The 23,587-nt window shown below is 39.4% G+C and overlaps 2 protein-coding genes across 5 annotated transcripts in view; both read left to right on the forward strand.

Moving 5' to 3' along the window:
• Window positions 1–583: 583 nt before the first annotated feature.
• On the forward strand, window positions 584–5,078 carry cyb561a3a (cytochrome b561 family, member A3a). 4 transcript variants are annotated; one of them, XM_067601664.1, is made up of 7 exons: window positions 584–678; window positions 1,303–1,432; window positions 2,091–2,295; window positions 3,330–3,538; window positions 3,634–3,788; window positions 3,875–4,043; window positions 4,155–5,078. In XM_067601664.1, the coding sequence occupies exons 1-7, from the start codon at window positions 599–601 to the stop codon at window positions 4,179–4,181; spliced, it is 975 nt and encodes a 324-aa protein (XP_067457765.1). In that variant the 5' UTR covers window positions 584–598; the 3' UTR covers window positions 4,182–5,078. The 4 variants fall into 4 exon arrangements, with proteins under 4 accessions (XP_067457765.1, XP_067457783.1, XP_067457774.1 ...); XM_067601682.1 differs by lacking the exon at window positions 584–678 and adding an exon at window positions 685–1,153; XM_067601673.1 differs by lacking the exon at window positions 584–678 and adding an exon at window positions 685–786.
• A 5,737-nt stretch (window positions 5,079–10,815) lies between these two features.
• Window positions 10,816–23,587, forward strand: part of loxl2b (lysyl oxidase-like 2b) — a 41,418-nt gene continuing 28,646 nt past the window's right edge. The window contains exons 1-3 of the mRNA XM_067601703.1: window positions 10,816–10,946; window positions 14,010–14,369; window positions 14,798–14,973. Coding sequence (XP_067457804.1) covers window positions 14,021–14,369; window positions 14,798–14,973 — 525 coding nt within the window. The 5' untranslated portion in view covers window positions 10,816–10,946; window positions 14,010–14,020. The remainder of the gene's footprint in view (window positions 10,947–14,009; window positions 14,370–14,797; window positions 14,974–23,587) is intronic.

The raw sequence follows: 23,587 nt of genomic DNA on the forward strand, positions 1-23,587 counted from the left end.
GCTGCCGTTTATGACTAAAAACTCTTCAACATATGCGTTTATGGCTTGAACTTTTTAGAAGTCACAGAGCAGCATGTGAGGTCACTCGGATGCATGGAACAGACTGCTTACTATACAGTGGAGCAAATAAGATAGTGACTAATACTGCCTCCAGGTGGAGCTGAAAGACAACAGATCTGTACGGGTCAGCTATCCTGCAGCTGCAGCCGCTTCCCTTCCTACATATATACAGTCTGTCATCATACAGCCTGCGAGGCAAAGCAGTTCTCTGAGTCACTCCATCAGTATTCATATGTTTATACAACCCCAGACTTGTTTACTGGCTAAATAGCTAGTTTATAGCTTCATTGTTGTATTATTTCATTATTTCTCTTGTTTTATTGTTTGTTTTAATATTTCACTTGCTTAGATTCTATTTTCATTTTCCCTGTGCAGTCTTTTGAGTGCGGCGTATTTCTCCACGTTGATCAATAAAGTTTTATCATCTGGTTTTTATCGTGGAGTGTTCAGAGCTCAAATTATATAGCTCATAACATTGAATAATACAATTAAATTGTAGAATAATAGAATCATGCATAGATAGTGTTGATTATGCACGATGTGGTGCTGCGGGAGACGCCGACAAAGAAAACCACATTTCCCACAATGCCTCGCGCTGTCAATAAGGAAATGGGTTAGGTAAATATCTCTTCCTGAAATAGAGGTTATTTACCTGTAAACGCAGCGTTTGTTCTCTACGTTTGATCATTTTCTCTCTATTTGTAGATGCGGAGTGTTTGTTATGAGGTAAATGACCTCGTTAAACGCGTGAAATATTGAGACTCAGGCTTTTATGTTCGATACTTTTACAAGACTTCGTTCGAAAAATGTAAATTAAAAGAAAAGTTGACTTGCTAGGAGAGAAGAGACGCACCTTCCGCAAGATAAATTAAGATATTTAAGGAAACTATAACTGACACTCTTTAATTCGGCCTATTTAACATGATTTCAATGTAAATTACCAAGTAGTCGTTTAAGTTGAAATAGTTTATTGCGTTCACGTTGTGTCGAATTGAATGTGTACTTTGCCTATTGAGTGATGTATTAATGACATTGCCACATTCTTCCTGTGGCATTAACTGGTTTATTTTATCACATGTTGGAAAAGCAAGAAGTGAGTTCTTCCTCCACTTTAATCTGTACAAAATTATTATGTTTTTATGGTTGTTTGCATAGGACAAAAAAGTGATGCTGGTTGCCTCAAATTACTCAACACCAGAAAGCACTAAAGTGTTCCACTCCTACTTTCTATCTTATTTATAGGCAGCAGATGCAGCCGGTTATTGGCCCTTCATCTTCCAGCTGTTCCTCTACCTCTGACAGCTTCCTCCTCAGCCACCTCAATACAGCCGAATGTGGAAGTGAAACTTCAGCAGAACAAGAGAAACACGAAGTGAGAGAAAATAACACAATGAGCATCAGACAAAGATTGACCAGGGTAGACTGAGTTCAGGCAATAAAACACCTGCATGATGTGGAGTTCAGTTGTGTAGAGTAGGAAGTGTTGTCAGTGTAACAGCAGCTGTTGGAGAGGTAAGGCACGCCACACCGGAGCACATTTCTAATCTAATATCCACTTTATAGCTAAACGTTGACTTGGTTGTGATGCTGAAGTAAATGTGGAAGTGAAAGATTAAAATCTTTTTGTTGAACAAGTTAGGATTTTTTGTAACGGAATTTAAGTTAATGTTCATACGCTTGATTCTAGTATTCATTTAGTTTAGTTTCGTTTGTTTGCTGCTGCTCTTATTACAGTTTACAGAGAGTGAGCAGTAACGTTCATCACACAGCAAACACTGATGTGGAAGTTAAAACAGGGCTGAGTTGGGTTGAAAAGCGAAAGTTTTGAGACATCAAGCTCACATTTAGCCATTGTTAGTTAGGATCTGCCTCACATTGAATAATCATTGAAATACAGCTGGAACAATATGTATGTTAATCTTTACATTAGACACCATGCAAATGAGCAGATCAGTGCTTTCTGGGCAGTGATTAACTCAACACATTGAATCAGGGACGTTCCAGCAGCATGATGTCCTGTCAACCCTCAGTCTACAGGTCTCTCCAGGATGAGGTCCATTGTGAGCTTCTACATATGCTACGTGCTGTGCCTGGGCCTGGGCCTGGCCTGCGTGGCGTGTGTATGTTTGTGGAACAGCGGGTGGCGTGGCGGCTTCGCCTGGGACGGCTCGGCCCAGCAGTTCAACTGGCACCCCGTCCTGATGGTAACAGGTCTGGTGGTGCTGTACGGCTACGGTGAGCATCTCTTTAAATTTAGATCATACAGAGTTTCATTTCTGTTTCTCATTTCTGTTCTTCCGTCTGACAGTCAGACTATATTAAGGTAATTACACATCACAGATTTCGTAGAGACATAGTGTATAATTTGATGCATCGTTCCAGTAGAATAAATGTGAGGTAACGTACAGAGTGACTGTTTTGCTTTAAGTGCCACACCTCAATGACTGTAGTCACAGTTTTTTGGATTTAAAATAAAAAATGTGATCAAATGAAGAAGGTGTATTGTCCCTACAACAGTATATTGTAATAATGGCTGCTGTCTGTCTGTGATTGGATGCATTCATGCGAACACTGTCATTCAATAGATTGTAGGAACTAAATACTTCCCCCAAACTCCACCAGTAATATTTTAAGCTTACACAAATGGGTCAAGCTTAATGTTTGACCTATTTGTGTAATGCAGTGTATCACAGTGAATGTGACACACATGGTGTAAAAAGTTAAGAAATATGTGAAAAGTTGAGATTGAGGCTGCAGTGATAATCAAGTATCTCAGTGTAACACGTATCGCTCAAACAACATGTCATTAAGTTCCAGGTGTCAGAGCATTGGGATTCTCATATTGTATTTATATATGAGACCATGAAACCAATACAAACCCCACGTAACATTTTCCATACATGCCATGACATCATAATAAGAGCTTTTGGAGTTTTGTTGAACTCAGTTAGACTTTGTATTTATTGTGCTTTCCCACCTGGGGGTCAACAAGGGGTCGCAAGATGCATCTAAGATGATTTCAGAGTAGAGTTATTAAGTTTCCTGGCTGGTTAAACTCTACTGTTCAGTGGACCGGTGACTTCATGACTCTTCTTTACTTGTGCTACTGTTACATTACATTGTAGCTTTATCCTGATAATACCACTTACAAAGATGACATTGTCACGCTTTAATGCATCAGCAGTGATATAGACAGCATGTGTGATCTGTAAATACACACCATATCAATACATCATTTATTAATTTGTATTGTGTGTGTCTCCCTGCAGGAGCTGTGTTGTACCGCGTCCCGCTGACCTGGGGTCAGAATAAACTTCCCTGGAAGCTGCTTCACGCTGCTCTGATGCTCCTCGCCTTCATACTGTCAGTGCTGGGACTTTGCGCTGTGTTTGACTTCCACAATGCCAAAAACACTCCCAACCTCTACTCCTTACACAGCTGGATCGGACTCGCCACTACAGCTCTCTTCGCCATACAGGTACGACTTTAAATGCAGAAACACAATCATTTTATTTGTCGATGCATTTCTTCATGGCGTTTATTCTGGGGCCTTTGTGTTCACTGTCCAACCAGTGGGTGGTAGGAATGGCTGGCTTCCTCCTCCCTTGGTCGCCTATATCACTGCGTAAACTCCTGAAACCCATCCATGTGTGGATGGGAGGCAGCATACTGTTACTCAGCATCGCTGCCTGCATCTCTGGCATCAACGAGAAGCTCTTCTTTGTTCTGTGAGTACCATCTGTGTTACTTTTATGAATTCTTTAATTAAAAAATGCATAATCCCCCTATAAAATCCTGATTTGTTTTCCCATAGGAAAGGAAATGCCAGTGGAACTCAGCCGTATGCTAAACTTCCATCTGAGGCTTTGTTAGCAAATTCATTAGGAGTTTTGATTGTAGCCTTTGGCTTGATTGTCCTGAAGATTTTGTCGAACCATAAATGGCAGAGACCGGACTCTCGGCCTGAAGATACGGCTTACGCGGTGAGAATATCAGTGCAGTTGATATGTAATTAAAGAGATTAGAGGATTTATTTTAATTAAAGTGTTTCATAATAACCCCCTAAAATAATCCTTATCTTCTCTCTTCCTCAGCCTTTGTTTCAAGAAGAAAATGAATGAAGGAAATTTCAGAACTGCTCACTGCATCAAACCCGTCCATGAAAAACCAGTTCAACCATCACAGATCACCAGTGGCTTAAAGATTGAAATGTTCTACCCTGAATGTAAAAGCAGCTATCTGTGTGCGTTTGGAATGTAAATATTTATTTGAGATTATATTTAAGATTGGTCTTTTGCTGAATAAGAATAGAAATGTGTTTAATCAAAGCAGTGTACCTGAAGTTCTCCCATGATGCATTGGAGCTTTTACTTAATGCACTAAAACTGTACCTGAGGCAAATATTAAGGTTTTATATTAAAGATTTTGACATTGCTACTGCATTTAGTGTTTGCTCAGAAAAATATTTCTATTCTCTGAAAACTGAGAATAAGACTTTAATGTGGCAAAACTCTGCTTTCACTTCATTTAAATATTAGTTCCAGAATGATACAACTTGTGAAGTTCAAATAGTTTTTGACTGATAAAAGTGCTGTTTAATGTGGATTCTTTTACTTAGATGTGCCCAGAGCTTTCAATCATGTCCCATGGCCTTTCTTCTTTGGTCATGTGATAACTCTTGTATGTTATCCCATGCTAGTGAAGTTTTCGGCTTAGGTCTTATGGTGACACCTGAGCAAGTTCCATTTGCTGAAGAAGGCAACTGAAAGCTCCAGAAAAACCTAAATACAGCTTGAAACTTGTATTGTAGAATGTTTTAGCACAGTTCAATCTTTCCAAGGTAAAGAATAAATCTCCAAGCTAGATGTTGTCATTTCATATTATGGGTTTAATGCCTGGCTAAGATATATGACTGAAACATTGCTTTTTCAATTAAATGAATGCAGACAGTGTGGAGGAATCACTCCTTTAGATTATTTTTGTGGCATCATGAATCACTATTAAAATGTAGTAAATGACTTATTTGTCTTTTTGAGTATGCAAATGCACCATAATGTGAAACCACATTGTGTTATCCCTCATGAATCTGTATTCTACACATCAACCTGTGTAGAGAGAACAGCTGCCAAAAACAATATGCTCTTGCTATGAAAATGTTCTTGACAGTGGATTTCCAGAACTATCAAGTTATAAATGCAGTTTTTTGTATAAATCATCAGATTTGGGCAATCTGCTGGAAGCCAGCCTTATTACTTTCAGGGAAACTATAATGAAAGCAAACAATCGGGGTTTCTGTGCCAGCTCCCGTCTCTCTAACAGAGTGCTGTGAGTGAGTTCAGCAGAAAAGGCTTTTTACATCGTCACACTATGGAAGGATTCTCAACTCTGAACTTTAAGTCAACTCTGCCATGCAGATTTCTATTGAGACTCAAAACAACACAGCTGAATTATCCTCTTCAGACTTCTTGAAATGTTTCCTTCAGCTATGAGATGCATTCTGGCTGTATACTCAAAACATGACTTGACAGAACATGAACACAAAAGGCAGCCACAGTTTGGAGTAGGCTGATTGTCTTCCATGACACTTCCTGGTCCACCACAGACAGACTGTCCAAAGTTAACTGTTATTGTCAGCCTTGACAATAAATAATTGCTGAAGTACTTTGACAAAGCCACAGAAGACAGAAGTAGAGAAAAACCCAGTGGGAAGAAGGCAGTGAATGTGTACACCACAGGGCTCGACAGAATAATGTGAATTAAACCACTGAAACACATCAGATGTCTCAAGGAGAAGTAGGCTACATGGCAGACTCGGACAGTGAGAGGTTACAGTAGGACACCACTGGGCGAGGATGAAAAACTCGCCTTCTATTGGAAAGCATCCTGGAAACCCTCGGAGGAGGTCTAGTTGTTGCTTGTAACCTGGCAGGAGTTGAGGATGAGTCATAATGGGGCAAATATGCAAATTTCAGAATAGTTTGACACCTTAAGAAGTGTACTTATTTTGCACTGAGAGTTAGCTTAGAAGACTGATACCACTCTCATATCTGTACAGTAAATAGGAAGCTACAGCTGGCAGCCAATTAGTTTAGCTTAGCATAAACACTGTAAACGAGGAAAACTGGAAACAACAGCGAGCCCGGTTCTACCAAAAGGTAAAAAAATCTGTGAGGCTCTTAGCCACAGCAGTACTTTGAGATAATTGTCAGCATACTGATGTTAAAGGGAACATACAATGCACATTTCCAGCTCTATATTTTTAATCTTGGGTTCCACTGGAATATCTTTGCATGATTTACAGTTCAAAATGCTCCTTATTTAACACACACATATATTTTTACACATCCCCTCAGTTCAGTTTGAACCAGGCTGTTTTAGCTCTTGTCTCTTTAAGCCTCCATCCTGATGAACCCACTCTGTTGCAGGAAAAAACGTTGCAAACCAAGTGTTGAAGGCAGGCTGAAGCCCTGGCTTTTGACTTGCAGGGAGCATTTCTACATACGCTAACCTCAAGTTCTGGAACTTTGACCATGTTTAGCATAGACATCAAACAGTATATAAATAACAGAAAACCACAAAAAGCATAATATGTTGCCCTTGAAGTAATGTTCTCCGTTTTGACCATCTTAGTTTGGAATGTTAGCATGCTAATGCTAACTAGTGCTCAACAGAAAGTACAGCTGAGGCTGATGGAAATGTCAATAGGTATTTGGTCAGAAACCAAAGTATTGGACAAATTAAAATTTTGACCTGATGATGGTGCTAGATGAAAAATTAGGAATTACCCAAGTAATTACAATTTATCCTGAGGCAGACATGAATGTCTTTAGCATCTATCCATCCAACAGATGTTGAGATATTTATTTATGAGTTATTGAGATACCTGGTGGAACAACTGGTCTTATCACGGTGAGGTTTGTCAGGCAACTAGCAGAGGCTCCTCCGTAAAACCACAACTTGTTCTTTTTAGACGTTTGTTTTTGCATCTGTTTTATACAAATGAGATGTAACATGTTAATTAGGTGCTGATATACTTTTTTTTAACCATTGGATAGATCTTGGCTAGCTGTTTCCCTCTGTTTCCAGTCTCTAAAGGCTAAGTGTCTCCTGGCTCTATAACTTCATATTTTATGTACAGACTTAAATAGATGGGGTATCAATCTTCTCATTTAAGTCTCTGTAAGAAAGTAGTGTTTTCCCAAACTGGCAAATTACTCATTCATGTCTTATTCAAGGTGACAAAGAGCCTATTACAGGATACAATCGGTAGATGTCCTGTTTATAGCCCAGGTGGTTTCCATGCATTTAGATGCAGGAATACACTGATAATAAGCACACTACACACAGAAAGGACCCATGAAGGGAATCAAGTACAGCTTCTGAATATAATCGTCATGTAATGGTCAGTGAACATTAAAGACAAAGGTGTGATGAAGACTCGTGACACATGCACCCTGATCAAAATTATGACCGCCAAGGCTATAACCCAGGCTCTGTGACAACTCAGCTGAACATAAAATGAAAAAGGGAAGGATGAAGAGAGTTCACGCGACACTGATCATGATCAGTAACTGCTTGATACGACATCTTTTTCTCAGCAATGAAAGGTCTGGCTGCCGTGTAGTAACAGTCTCCACTGATGCTGCAATGGCTGAGAGTGAAAGAGGTAGGACGCCATCAAATGCCCACAAACACCTCAACAAAAGCTACAAATAGTAATAAGCCTGCATGTCTTTCATCTCTCTCTGAAACCTTTGATATGGCTTCAAGGCACTTCACACACAAGCTGCAGCAAAGTCACTAATCTATTTTACTCTGTGAGGAGAAAATCCTGTAGGAGATGGTGACCTAACACATCTGAACATGTCTTTATAGATGAAGTGGAACATAAGCTGAATGTGTGACACCTGGCCAAAGTGTGCCACAAAGTGTACCAGATTACTGGAAGAAAGCATGTCCTGTCCTGTCTTACACAAGGTGGCAGCAGAGTCCAGTCCAGTGAAGGGTTGAAACACTTAAAGCTACTTATGTGGCTCTCTTGTAATCAGTGTTGAATAATACTACTTCATGTACAAATTTGCTACCAAAGAGCGCCCAGTGAAGAAGGGGTTGACAGGCAAAAATCCTCCTATTTATGACAGTTCTAAGGTCCTTACATGTACATTCGGAAATGTAGTTGAGGGCAAATAGATGATTGTAAAGTGTGGTAATTATGGTAAAAAATGTGTTGTATAACCCGCAGACATGTGACATAATAGGAGATACTGTCAACAATTCATAGTAGAGATTATTTTATTTAATTGTGACTATCTGTTAATGTATTGCCACACATATAATAATTAACCAGTGACAATAAATTCTCATACTAAAATAATTTAAATATCATTTATAACTACTTGACATTTTCTCCTCTTCATTTTAAAATACAGTGCAGTTCTGTGTCTCTTATTTCTGAAATGAAGCAGAAACTAAAATAAGAAAGCATTAGCTTAATTATCATCTTGCAGGCAAAAACACTTGAAAATCCAACAAAGCGTTTTCAAAATGTCCTCTTTATAATGAGTTTAGAAGGAGCACAGCAGAATGTTGAGAGCAAAAAGAAATTCATATTCTAACTTTGTTTTCTGTACATGGATCCACCATTACAGAATGATAATGAAAAAAATATTAAATATGTTATTTTTTCAAGGTTAAAAAGGACCATTTTCATGTTTTTAAGGATCTCTGTGTTTTGACAAAGGTATATATAAAAAAAGATGAAATTAGTGTGCAGAATTATTTACTTGCTTAGAACAAAATGTAAATTAGATTTTTTTCTGATATTTTAAAAAATGTGAAAAATTCATATCTGGGCCAATAGGCTGTATCTGACGCCCCCTAGTGGTTTGCAGCAAAATGCCCCACAGTCATCTTCCCTCATATATTTTTCCATATGATTTTATTGATATTTTATTTATTTACGTGTCAAAATGAATAAAAGTACAAATACGATCTTTAAAAAACTAAGAGATTATCATATTTCCATGAGAGGACAGGAAACAAACACATAAGCTGCTGTTAGCTTGTTCGCTTAACATTTCAGCAAAATCTGCTTGTATTGCCAATGTTTTCTAATTAAAGACAAACAGTTAGCAAGGAATTAACCTCAGTAAACTAGCTAAATTAGCTGAGTAAATATTTAAACATGCAGTAGTTGATTTTGGCCACCAGGGGGCAGTGGACGCAAGCTGGAACCAGAATATTGACATATTACGTGTGTGTAGCTAACAGTTGTTGGCGGAATAGCCGCCTGGCAAATGTAAGTCCAATATTTACTCTCCTTTTAGCTCTGACTCGTTCTCTGACTTCATCTGGCTGTTTAGTTGCTTTCACTGTATTCACCAGTTGTAAAGATAGTGAGTTAGCTAGTTAGCTATTTGCTAACTGTCAGTCTGCCTCTTTTTGCTGGTCAGGTAGTACAGCGGGTTTGTCAGAACAAACTAAATGAGACTAAACTAAAACAGTAAAGCTGTTGACTGGAAAACCAAAACAATGTGCTGAAAGGTGCTAAAAAGTGCACAGCAGGCAGCCCATTGTAATATACAAATATTAATAGCTGTTTGAAGTTAATTTGGCTGTTTAAAAAGTTTGTACTTTACTCAGTGTTAATGAGAAATCAAACAAAACTGCAGTCAGATAATATTCATATAGTTTTTATTCATATATAAAATTATATATAAAATCAGATAACCGGTGGAATGTAACTAAGTACATTTCCTCATAATGTACTTGTACGTCACTTTAGTATTTCCATTTTGTTCTACTTTATTCCACCACAATTCAGAGGGAAACATTAAACTTTTTACTCCACTACATTTATTTCTATAATCAGTCTTATATATATAATCTTATACATAAAACCTATGATCAGTCATTGTTATAGATTAGACTATTCAACAGTATGAGGTGTTACAATTATCTGCTTACATGAACACATCAATTAATCAGTTTTAGCCTCAGATACTATAGAGTCCCAGTCAAAAGTTTGGACACGTCTTCTTGAATGAAACTGTGTCCAGAGGTTTGACTGTGGTGAATATAAATTGCATAATGAGTACTTTTACTTTTGATACTTAAAAGTGCATTTTGCTGACAATACGTATGCACTTTTATTTAGGCCTAAGTACAAACTTGAATGCAGGACTTTTATTTGTAATAAATGAGTATTTTTCATTGTGGTATTGCTACTTTTGCTCCAGTAAAAGATCTGAGTACTTCTTCCACCACTAAACTCGTTTATATTATTATTTATACTATATTGTGAAGTCACATTCCAACACCAGGGATTTTTTCGGTAAATATGTTGTTTACCATTTACCCCACTTTTCATGCCGTTTTTACAGTTTCTCAAACAGTCATTGAAAGCAGCACCGCCGCTTCACGTAACGATGAGCGCTCCGTTCAGGTCGGAGCCGCTATTTCTACGGCCATCCCTAGTCGGCCTCTGATTGGCTGGTACTCGTTGCCTTAGTTGGTTGGGTTGGTAAAGTTTAGACGTGAGGAGTGGGATGGTTCGGTCCTAGCAGAGCCGTATAAAGAAAACGGCTTTGAGTTATAGGGTAAGAATATCGGGGTTGGAGCCAATCAGAGGCAGAGTGGGGGTGGGTCTTCGCAGGATGCGGGTGTGGAAAAAAAAAAACGTGTCCCGGGCCATGTCCGGTGAGGTCATCTTAAAGGTGGGCGTCAGTGGGCGGGGCCACTGCTGCTCCGGTCCAAAGCCAGCGATTTGCATGAGGGAGTGAAAGTTGAGGAGAGAAGGAGAAGCAGCAGCTGACTTTGGGCTTTGGTCTGGAAGCACTGAGCTGCATTCTGCAGGAGAACAACGGTCCTCAGCGGCGAGAAGAAAAGTAAGTTCATCCAGAGTCTGACAAATATGCGAGAGGCATCTCAAGAATTTCACATTAAAACTGAAGCTTTTCTCATTGAGACTTACTGTATGTGGTCAGCAATCATGTTCTTCAAGTTTTCATTGTCTTAAGTTTTGACCTTTAGGGGCTGGTTTAAAGTCTTTGCCTTGATCCCTCTATGATCCTTTCAAGGATTGGGAAGTTTTTAGGACTTGTAATTGATTACATATGCACATTGATGAAATGTGAGTCAGTATTATTGAGACAGTCTCCTGTTATTTCAGTTTTTACAGCATTTAACCCTTGTCCTACCAACATATTCAACATACAAGGACTATTGACTGGGGTCCCCGGGGACCCCAAGAATAAACTGCTGTAAGAAGTTATTTCTTCAACAGTATTAGTAATGTAATTAATGTAATTAATGTCATTAGTTTGGAAAGTTACAGTTAATTTGCATATTGTGTAAAACAAAAAATAAATACAGTCTTTCCACAAAGCCTTCAAAATGACTGACAGAGCGCTCCTAACCCCCCCGATAGTGATACTTTCAAACATGAACTCCATGTTCCATCTGTTAAAACTGCAGAGGCGGACTTGCATGCTGTTGACTGGGGTCCCCCAGGACCCCAATACATTGTTTTTGTTTTTTAAAAAGCGCTAATTAAAACAGAAACAGAAAACAATGATATGAAGTCGTTAGGAACAACTTTATTGACAAAGTCATGAAAAATTGGAGTAATAGAATAAAGCACCTGTGTAAAGCTCTGCGGTCTGCAGGTACACCAGACAAGTAGGATGAAGGTTCAACATGTCTGTTTTGTATAACATTGTGCATCACATTAGAGCACTACATATATAGTTCCAACACTTATTCAATGAATGGTTTAGCCGATTTTCAGAAGATTAATTGTCAACTACTTTGATATTCAATTCATTGTTTTAGTCATTTATCAAGCAGAAATGCCCATCATCTGCAGAGGATTTGCTGTTTTTCTCCTTTTAAGCCCAATATATAAATGGAATATTTTTTGATTTTGAACTGTTAGTTGGACAAAACGCTCAATCTGAATATGTCACCTTGGGCTTTGTGGGCTTTTTTCAGTATTTTCTGACATTTTATTGATGAAATTGGATTAGTCAGGGGAAGAAAAAATCTCCAGATCGTTCAAATTCTAGAGAGAGTTCAAGAGAGATCCTCGCAGTGGTTTTAATGATTCAAAAATGTAACAAAAAAGATGCATCAACCTTTTTTTGCTGCATTGGAATCTGAGCCTTTTTCTCAATACTTACTGGCAGTGAAGCTCTCCTTCAAGAGCTTTAGAAAAGGGGCACGAGAAGAGCAGTTGACATTCTATAAACTGACATTTTGCCCTTTTCAACCACTGCATAGATCCCCTCCAGCAGCAGGTGGGACTCACGTGTCAGACTTGTATAGAAAGGACCTTTCTTACAGCATGACGGCGCTGACATTAAGATAATGGAGTTTTTAAAGAGCTGCTCAGCTGCATGTTGTGCTTCTCATTTTTAAATTTTCTAATGAGCGTGGTCTCTTTTGTTCAGAAACATCTGTCATTGTGTTTGAGGCAAACGGCATCAGAGGTTTCGGATTTCAGTGTTTCTGCTTCAGTGAAGTTCTCGACATTTAGCCAGAACATCTTGGGTACTTTTCTCTGTTTGATTAGATGTTGCCCGGTGGCTGGTCGCTCTTTCTTAATATCAACTGTTTTGCTCAAGAAATGATGAAATTCATTTTTTATGGAAAAAAGTTCAGTTGTGTATGTAATGCTTTAGTTGAACCTGTGTTTTTATGTACATGCTGACCATGTATTTCTAAGGACAACATCACACATTAAGCAGACCCAGAGGCTGTGGGCTTCATTCCATCTGTTCATTCTGTAATGCGCGTGTTGTTTCTAGCTTGTGTAACCACTGCCACGTTACAATGAGGAGAAGTGGAAACCCTGCAGATGGAAGATCATCCATCTTCTCCCAGATCTTTTGACACAAAAGCAGAAGATCTTTTAACATTTGATTGGTTTGTGGAAACAGCTGTTGATGACTTAGTGGGTGATTTCACTTGTGCACATTTTTGAGATGTGTTTTGTCTAGCCATGAACTCTTGGTTATATCAGCGCTTGACTTGGAGTTGTGATTTATTCTTTCCCTTTAGAGGTAGAGAGGAGCAGTGACCTGCTCATATATCAGTGTTCTCCTGTCCAGCATTTCATTGACTCATTATGTGAAAAGTATTCTGTGATCATCTCTTCACACACGTGCAAATCATCTATTGCAACAATAATGAAAGCCATAGCCAGTTATGAAATCTTTTCCATTTGTTGTTTTAAAGACCTGTGAGGCTGCTGCATAGGAGCTAATGCTTTATACATCTCCAATAAATACCACCTGCAATGTGTTGAAAATGTATAAAAAAACTGATTGTACTACATATACAGTACATATACAGACACAGTACATATATCACAAAAAATCAAGAAAAACTTACTTTAAAGTTGCATTAATTGATTTTGGCCACTTGGAGGCAGTGAAAGAAGCTGTTAAGTTGTGGGAATGTTTTAGCAATCAACTATTTTTATAAAAACCGTGACGTTGTGGTGTTTATTGTTTATTGTTGCCACGATGACAAAAGTTCTGTAATTTTAAGTAAATATAAATCACGTTTCAAGTGATTATTTTAATTTTGTCCCTCAACCTAATAAGACCTTAACTACAGCGTTGTCACACCATAAAACATATTTTTTAACATTGATTTGTAATGGTTTTGCAAAGCATCATATTACCATCCTATAGGTTGTTCTGGAGTGCGTTACTACTGCCGCTAGATGGTGTAAACGTAACTATAGGTCAGCTGAATTTTAGACCTATACTGTCATTTAATTATGAGGATGTGTTGGTAAAACCAGTGGAGTGCTCCTTTAACTGTGAAACGCTGTGCTGTCTCTCTGATTCTGCAGAACAAACATCAAGTATCATTGTGAAAAACTATCTGAGACAGTTGCCAAGGAATGTTAATGAGCGCTCTTCTCTTTGTCTCCTCTTCAGTTGTGACCAAAATGCTGGCCACGCAGTACCTGCCCTGCTGGACGCTCAGTCTATTAGTGCTGTTTGAGCTGGTCCTTGCCCAGTATGAGCACCTGGGCTACCCTCCAGGCTACCCGGAGCCGGAGCAGGAACACTACACCGCCCCGCAGCTGTCACCGGACACACCCAGGATTCAGCTCAGATTGGCGGGAGACAAGAGGAAACACAACGAGGGCCGCGTGGAGGTTTTCTACAACAACGAGTGGGGGACTGTTTGTGATGACGACTTCACCATCCATGCTGCTAAGGTGGTGTGCCGGGAGCTGGGCTACCTGGAGGCCGTCTCATGGTCACCGTCCTCGAAGTATGGGAAAGGACAAGGTAGGTGGATATGATGGAGGCTCCACTAGAGAGGGAAGATGGAGACTGCTGCTCAGATTTTGGAGTAAACTAAAGCACTGTTTCCTCAAAGTTTTTCCTCGTCATGGTGAAAATATTAAACATTCCATTCATAAATTTGTGTAATAAATATGTACTCTGACAAACATCATCACATTCCACATAATAGAAATAGATGATAAGACTGTGTCTGGCACACACTGTATCTTGATTTAACCCTGGTTCTGGATCTTTCATTACTTATTTGTACCGTTACCAATCGGAAACTGCTTCATGATAAATGTCCCAACATTTTTTGGAGAAACTATCTAAGCCTTGAAGAGAAATCTATTTTTCCTCTGTTGTTTCCACCACTAAATGGAAAAATTTATCTCCACGGAAGCACTGATGAACCTCTTTTGTTTCATCAGGACCCATCTGGTTTGACAATCTCCACTGCACTGGCAAAGAGAAGACCTTGGCGCTGTGTCCCTCCAATGGGATCGGTGTTTCAGACTGCAAACACAGTGAAGATGTAGGCGTGGTGTGCAGCGACAAAAGGATCCCGGGATTTAAATTTATCAACACCCTGCCCAACCATGTGGAGGTAAACCATGAGCACGATGCACCAGTCTACCATGCCTACCCACTAAATATGCAGTTTGTTTAATCATCATCATAATGTTTCATAGTTTATTAAACTGATTTTATCTTCTTTGTGCATAAGAGATGACACAACAGTGGCCGTGCATTTGATCTCTCTCTGTGCATATTGAACCTTGTGCTGCTGCAGACATTTCTTTTCACATGACAGCATCTGATTCAGACAAAGTGTTACAGAAATGTTCCTCAGTTACAGATAAGCATGTTATTCACTTTTTAAAATGATTATTTAATGATTAATCATTATTCAAATCTTGACCCATGCAAAAGTTATGCATTAATTAGAAAATGTAGTGAGGTCATTAGTTGATAGTTGATTTAAACTCAATTTAGCATTACACTTCCATGAATAGATAGAAAATCAAAGCACCAGAGGCCAAAATATAACTTTTAGTGCCTTTAGATCTTCCACTTCCCTTAATGCAGTTTAATAGCATCTCTTCATTTGACCGTCCCCTTTTTACAAATTCCATGCCTCTAGTTTGTAACACAGGAGTTAACGTTGGGAATGTGACGTCTTCAAGGTCAAGCTGTAATAACCCTGATGACTAATCAGGGTTATTTTCTAATACTGGACAAAGCTCCACCAGAGCCACAGAAAACATTACGCTGCACAACTGTTTTCACAGGCTGAGTAAAACTCCCCCTGATGAATAAACTGAGACTTACAATCAGTGGAGTTTCCCTTTAAATGATAAATCTTTACTGGCTGGAAACAGTTCTGGACATTTAAAGTCAATAACCCACCCCGACTCTCTGTTTTAATAATAGTCCTTTCTAAATAGCCTGCAGTGCAAATGTGTCAGCGAAAGTGAAGTTAAACTGGTAATTGTTAGGTGTTGCACTTATAACTGTCAGAGTCGTCTGGCTGGACGTTTAAAGGCCCTGCTGTGCATTGCTTTCTGGGCTGGCCAATAAGCTTGCAGCTAATTGCCACCAAAAGCAGAATGTTATCTTTCTGCTTGCTGCACAGACCTCATGAATCCACATTCCAATGTTATGAGCAAACTGCAGACCAGAGCTAACTCTCTGCCTCTGTCTCTCGCTGCAACCCGTTCCTCTGCTTCTCTGAGAGTTTAAAAACTTATATAGTATTTTTTTCCAAAATGCCCCCAAAACACATGTGCGGACAGCCCAGCAGAGCTTTTCTTTTCCAAAAGCAACTGGCAGGGTTTAGGGGTTGTTATGGTTGGCTCGAATTGAAAAACTATCCACTGAGTCCCTGAGCTTGTCGGATGAATTCCTTCTCACTGTAGAGTTTGTTAAAGTTTGAATCTACACATTGTGGGAACAGATGCCTCCAGTTGACTTCCTGTGCAGAGGTTTACGGAGACAAAAGGTAAAGATTATGATTCTCCAGAGAGGTCTAGACGTCTGGAGTCAAGCCGGGATAGTAGCTGAAAATCCCACTCAGCTTTTCCATTCACTAAAAGGGGGTCACGTGGGCTGCCAGTATATAAAACACAGCCGGGCCCCGCTGCCACACAGATGGGCCTGGCCTTATCATCTGGAAGTGGTAATCTGGTGACTCACCCAGGCATATTCTGGTGTGTAATGGCAGCCATGACGACATGTCGCTGGGGGTTTTGTGGTATGGGGTGATTAGAAGGCTCCTGGAGTGCTAAGGAACCTGCATGTAGAGGTAACCTCAGCACGACGGCCAGCAGGTCAACCACAGAGGAAATACCCTGAGAGTGAGCTAAGAGGGAGGCGTAACATGAACCCTTGCATGCAAGTGTCGCCGACCTTTAACATCTGTGCTCAGGTTCGTCTCTGTGAGCGCTTTGTCTTCTCACATTGTTGAAATAAAAGAAGAGGTGTTGCATCTTGAGCGTTCCATGAGAGCTCTAGAGTTTGTCCTCCTGTAGTCGTCAGAGATCATTGAAAGGATTCCAGCAGCTGTATATTTAGTTTTGTATCTCAGTCAGCAGGATAGTAAACAACAAAAACTGACACCAAGTGTTCTGGGTTATTTATTGTGTCATCTCTCCAGTGTATATTTATATTTCTGTCCAGCTTTGAGGAAGTCTGCTGCCTGGCCTCAACATTTCAGTTAATGCAGAAATGGTCTGACCTGCGATCACGTGCATGCATTACATTCCATTTCAAACCAATTTCAACATTAAGAAATTCCAGGGTTTATGAAATGTGATGTTTGGCAGTGCTTATTTCCATGCTGCCCCAACAGGCTGCTTCATTTATCCAAATGATGTGAACAGTGATGCAGTCAGATTTCAACCTGATTTATTCAAGTCCTCACTTTGGACGGGTCAGAAACAACAGGAATATTCTTAATCATTTGACTCAATTTGTTGTACTCCTCTTTCTTCTCTTTATGGGGAAAAGTCAACTTATGTGGAGACTGACTACACAAAGCAGCATTATAGCGATGTCTGTCAGCGGTGTAGCAAGTCTGCAGAGATGTAATTAGGGCTGAGAATTGTAATCATTGTGGCCTTTTTTGCTGCAAGCGTCTTCAATTATAAGTAATCAAAAGCTTTTGAAACGGGAGGGAAAATGGGAGAATGGCTCATAATGTTGGACTCTTAAAATGTTCTCTCAAGTGTGGTCTGCTTTATATCTTTAGGTTCTGGAGTGTTTATTGGACAAAGCAGGCAATTTGATGACATCACCCTGGAATCAAGAAAATAATCAGCAAATTACACAATAATTAAAATAATTATTAGAGTTGTTGATAAACATGTTGGCAGTGTATGTTCATATACGTCACCCTCAGCTGTTACTATATACTACTATAATTAATATTAAGGTTAGTGAGCAGCGGTCCACCCTCTGACACACCCTCCTCTCTATGTTTTAATATAAAAAACATTAAAGCTGCACCAATAAATATTTTTATATGAACAATTTTTCTAATTTGAAAATTGTCGCTCACAGAAAATTATCACCAACTCAGCAGTTCACCTCACCTCTAGAGAGCTTTTTGATGCCTTTTAGCTTGTAGTTTTGGTCCATACCTTTATAGTTTTGATTTAAAGCTCTCATAAAACCACTGAACACTAAACACCAGGCAGACTGGTGAACATGGTGGAGCATGTAGAGGCTAAAGAACCAGATATTTCCCTCCGTAACTGGTGGAGACAAAAACAGAGCTAAAAAGAGAGAACGATTGTTTGCTAACAGGTTAGCTTGATCAACTTTATATGGTTATAACATGCAAATGTTGTATTGCACTGCCTCCAACTGGCCAAAAAATCCATTAATGTAGATTTAATTTTCAAAATATTTAGATTTACAGTTGACAGTGTGCAACTTTATTACGCTACACTAAAACTATATTTTAGTCTTGCATTTTGTATTTTGCTTTATTTTGTGTATTTCATGGTTAGAGATGTAAATATGTAATCTTCATCTCCAATTTTATCATATTTTGTCATTTTATTGGTAAATAAATCTTAGTTGTAAAGTGAAATCAAAGTGAAACCCAGAACAACATGTAATCACAGCTCATGGTGAAGACTTTGGGTCGTGGAAGATGATCTTGCTGATAACAGATGTTTGCTCAGTTAACATCTGTTCGTCTGCTCTCTTGTTCTGACAAATCCTCTGTGGGCATCATGCTAGAACAGGTAGCGATGAAATCCGACTGTGGGGATTAATAGTCTTTTCTATTTGCATTTGAATCTTTATTTCTTTCCTTCTTTTACTGCAGCTTTTCTCTTCTTTCTCTGCCACTTTCTGTCTCGCTCTCATAAGTAGATTACAAGCAGCCATGAAGTCACCCCAAGCAGAGTTTACAACTCCCATTTTCCTCTCTTTAGTCATTTTTTCCCTCTGAGGCCTTACGGTCAAATCTTCCACTTTCCTCCCTGTAAACCACCAACCACCGCCGTGCTAGGGCACCATAAATCGCCTTGTCAGCCCTTCAGCACGTTTACACTATGAACTTGGTTTAATACATGGCAGCCGCTTGTGTTGCAATCTTAAATTGATTTTTAACTCTTGAATTGTTTTTCACAGAGCTGGTAGATGTTTCTGCAGCTAAGTTCTCGCCCCGAGGCATCACATTCCCACAGTGCAACGCAGGCGGATGTTTAGCCTCTGGAGATTCACTTTCTAAAATTAAGCGCTCCATCTAACATCAGTGTGAGTGAAGAGTCTCATACGAGGAGTTCACTTTCACAGAAACTATGAATTTATGTTACAGCAAGAAAAGTGGATTTCAGACAGAAAGAATCCAAACTGCTCTTTAAGGCTGACAAACTTGCATCAATGTCCATGAACCTGTTTTTATTTTGAAGTATTGCATTAAGAAAAGCTTAATGGAAATGCCAAAATTTGAAAAAACTTTGAAAAAAAAGTTTTTACGCTTGCTTGAGGTGGATTTTGGAAATGTTGAATAAAATAAAGGATAATTGAAATGCATTGGTTTAATAAATAATGACGTAATGAATGTTTGCATCTCCAGGTAGCATGAAGCTAATACTAGCTGACATGAAAGAACAATGACAACTTGCCCAGATGAAACTAGTTCCTGAAGACCTCTCTCCATTTTACTCTCGTCAAGCTGATATAACTATTTGTTTTGTTTCTCTGCTTCTTCCTCTGTTCACTGGAGGATTATTGAAGCCTGTACCAACATCTTCTGATGATACTATGCATTGCATAGTGTAGTTTATCCGCTTCAAACCAATTGATGGAAACGCACCTAATTTTTTTTTTGTGACATTTCGCTTAAAATTCTTTTGCAAATCTGACGGAAACACAGCGAGTGTAAGTCAGGCCTTTGATTAGTTTTATGTTTGTTTGGGTTTTTTTGGTCATGTGCAGAACAGATTTGTCACATTTATTATTAGACTGTGTGGTTGAAGAGGCATGCAACCTCTTCATTTGTCTGCTAGTTTTCTCCCCAGCTGTTTTTCTGTTCTTTGTCACAATGTGTAACATCTGTTGCATAAAGTATTCTTGTTATGTGAGCCGAGGTCAGACTTTGTTACATGTTCAGATGTTCAGTTTAAATCATATTTAAAACTAAGCATCAAAGTTCAGTCTTTGCCACGGAAATAGCATACACAATCCCAACTCTAGGTCCATTCACCAGCTTTTTCCAGAGCTGTCAACCGTGTCACACCCAACTGTGTCTTCATCAACGGATGGAGTTTGCTCAGTCGTCATGGAGACGGATATGTTGATATGCCAGCTAAGTAGCAAACTCTTAGGATTTCTCATTTATATTAGCTCAAAAGTTAAGCATCAAAGTTCATTCTTGACCTTGTAAATAGTGGTTTGACAGAACAATTCCAACTCAAGGTTCACTTACTAGCTTTTCCCAGAGCTTTCACCTGTATCAGTCTTTATGAAGACTAGAGCAAACTGGAGCACACGCTATTCTCAACATGCTCTGCACAAGTATGCAAATGCAACACAAGATCGATTTCATGTGTTGTTACACTCTGGAATGTGTCACCTAAAAATTATCAATGCAATGCAAGCGTGAGCTGTAGTCTGAGTGTTGCAGCAAAGGTTGCACATCGCATCCTCTGTGTTTTCTTTTTTCTGTCCTCTGTGCAGTTAGCATAGCGGTACACGTTCCTCATGGAAACACTCTGATTATCTTTAAGTAGCCTGTAGTGGTGCAAAGTAACTAATAACATTTACTCAAGTACTGTACTTAAGTACAACTTTGAGGTACTTGTACTATAAACACTACATCTCAGAGGGAAATATTGTACTTTCTACTCCACTACATTTATTTGACAGCTTTAGTTACTTTTCAGATGAAGATTTGACACAATGGATAATATAACAAGCTTTTAAAATACAACACATTGTTAAAGATGAAACCAGTGGTTTCCAACCTTTTTGTCTTTCGACGTCTTACAAAAAGCAGTGTGTAGTCGGGGTCATATTTCACATGTCTATGAGTTGTTAACAGCTCCACCAAATAGTGATTTTTCCCTCTAAACTTCTCACATGCTTTCATTTCAATAAATGTTCAAATGATCCAATATTTCAGCAAAAGTCAAAGATTAGAGAAAAAGTCCAAAAACTGAAAACAGATTTGTGTATCAGAACTTTGTTTTTTCTTCTTTCCTCTCCCATTAATCATCTCACCACCCCTCAGATTTATCTGCTGACCCTTTGGAGGGGCCCGACCCCTAGGTTGGGAACCACTGGACTAAACTAGCTAACTGTATATAAAGTAGTGTAAACTAGCTCCACCTCCAGCAGCTACAACAGTAACATGCTGCTCTAACACTGATGCTTCACTATTAATAATCTAATGATGTCATATATAATAATATATCAGTCAGAGGGACCAAACCACTACTTTTACTTTCTGCTGCTAAAACTTCTACATAAGTAGGATTTTTCATGCAGGACTTTTATTTGTAATGGAGTCCTTTTACTTTGCTGTATTGGTACTAAAAGATCTGAATACTTCTTCCTCCACTGCTAGCCTATATCGTCTCCTTGAAGACTGAGATTGATCACCTCCACTGAGGAGTAAGAGCGCATGTTGAGTCGGGTCCTGCATTTGTGCCAGCTGGGCCAGGCAGTGTCACATTTTTGTGTACTTGCATGGAGCATGATCGGGACCCAACGCCTCGATCCCACTGGGCACAGCTGCGTCGTGTTTCGGCTGCAATAAGGTTTTGTTCTGTCCTCCACACGGCATCATACGACACCGGGAGGGTTTCAGAAGCGAAGCATTTTGCTCTGGCAGTGCCAGAGAGAAGAGAGCCACTCCTCTACCTGGAGAGGAAGTCAGGGACCGGGGCAGTCATGGTAGCAGTGGTGTCATATATGAACCTCTCGTTGTCAATGGTGACAAATATCCTCTGACTAGTTGACTTCTGGCTTGGTGCCACCGGTTATAACATAATGTTGATGTAGTGATGTGTGATTAGGAGTTTGCACAGGGTGTTTTTGAAAATTGACTGGATGCTCTATGCTATTCCTGCCCTGTGCAGCTTGACGTGGCTTCTGTCAAATATAGACTAGATGCGTATGTTTAGCGGAGTGACGTGGAAGTGGAAAGCCACCTCTGGGATGCTTCTGAAACGCGCTGCGGTGCATCTGGTGGGATCACAAGAACTGATTTGAGTGGCCGCGATCAGCTCTGGCGTGCCCGGTGGAATCAAGCTGTGAGACCCCCCGAAAAAGATTATAAGTAGACCTCAAAAAGTAAAATAAGTAGATATGCCTAAAAAGTGATCAGATCTACTTATCTAAACATGGCGTGTTACTCACATTCTTGTGAAAGGATGAATAAAACCTCAGTGACACAAACAGCTGCTCTTTATGTTGTACAGTGAGGGTTTTTTTTAGCAAATAGTACCCTGTTGTCTAGTACCTGTGTGTACACAAAGCTTTTAAAGGGGACCAATTATGCTTTTCCTTATTTTCAGTCAAATTATATGTTCACATTAAATGTGTCCAAAGTGTCAAATAATGAGGTAAACGTTTGTAGAAGTAATCTCTTTGAGCAAAAAGCTCTGGTTCAGAACAGTGTGAACAGTGGTTCACACTGTTCTGAACACTCGGTTTCCAAGATTTTTTTCTACTTTTAGCCTGAGCCGACATCGGCTCATGATGGATTTCTTCATATGGTCGTCTGCTCCATGCACAGCGTGCAGCTTCACTGCTCAGCTAGGCTAACATTATGGCATTTTTCCATTGTTTTGGAGAGTGTTTTTTTTTTTTTTTACACAGCAGGCCAAAGTAAAATAAGTAGGTTACCTGTTAGAGGTGTGCTGGTCTTCTGATCTGCTCAACAAACAGCTCCAGATATCCCCAGATGTTGTTGTGTTGCCCAGTTTTTAGTGCTGCTAACGAAGCTCTTCTAATTTGGTGAGGAACACATATAATTTCCTGTAAATTCTTCACAATAAAAGTCTCCTGTTATTTAGTCATTTAAGAGCTTTTAATTTGAAGTAGTAAAGCAGGAAATGTTGCGTTTGCATCGGCGGTAACTTAACATGACTCTGATATGGCTGCCCCTTGGCAGGCTTCCGGAAAACTGGCCAATCAGAAGAGAGCAGGCTCATCAGGAGGAGGGCTTTAAAGAGACTGCCTGTTAAGAGAGAGAGGCTGAACTGAGGGGCTGCATAAAGGGCCAGTTTAAGATAAATAAAGAGTTTTTTAAACTGGGAATCATGCAAAGCTACTCTAATGGAGTCCCAGAATAAAAATATAGAGCTGGAAATGAGCATGATAGATCGCCATTAGGTTTGGGCTAATCTAACCTGACACAGCTGCAGATACAGTATAGAGAAGAAACTGTGAAAAACACAACGGCAACACAAAGATTCATTTTAGAACATTTGTACATCAAACCTTAACAGTCTGTTTTGTATTTTACTGTTGTGTCATATAAACCTCGTCAGCTACTCTGTTATGAACAGACAACATTGCTCAAGAGTTTTACTTTGGAATGAGACAATCAGTACCACCACCCAGGTCCTCGCATCCTGAAATCACTCCAAAGTATGTTTTTATTTTTCATGTCTTAATGTCACTTCAGCTTCATCTGCCATGTGGAAGCAGTTAATTTCCATTCAATCGTTGTCTTTGTAATTTACACCCCAGTTCAG

This window comes from Thunnus thynnus, chromosome 2 (assembly GCF_963924715.1).
Source record: "Thunnus thynnus chromosome 2, fThuThy2.1, whole genome shotgun sequence".
Classification (NCBI taxonomy): Eukaryota; Metazoa; Chordata; class Actinopteri; order Scombriformes; family Scombridae; genus Thunnus; species Thunnus thynnus.

What these genes read in the sequence shown, in the direction of transcription:
- cyb561a3a (XM_067601664.1), top strand. Translation starts at nt 599, where the DNA reads ATGTGGTGCTGCGGGAGACGCCGACAAAGAAAACCACATTTCCCACAA. An exon ending in GGTGGTGCTGTACGGCTACG is followed by an intron (nt 2,296 to 3,329) that starts GTGAGCATCTCT and finishes GTCTCCCTGCAG; the next exon opens with GAGCTGTGTTGTACCGCGTC. An exon ending in GAGAAGCTCTTCTTTGTTCT is followed by an intron (nt 3,789 to 3,874) that starts GTGAGTACCATC and finishes GTTTTCCCATAG; the next exon opens with GAAAGGAAATGCCAGTGGAA.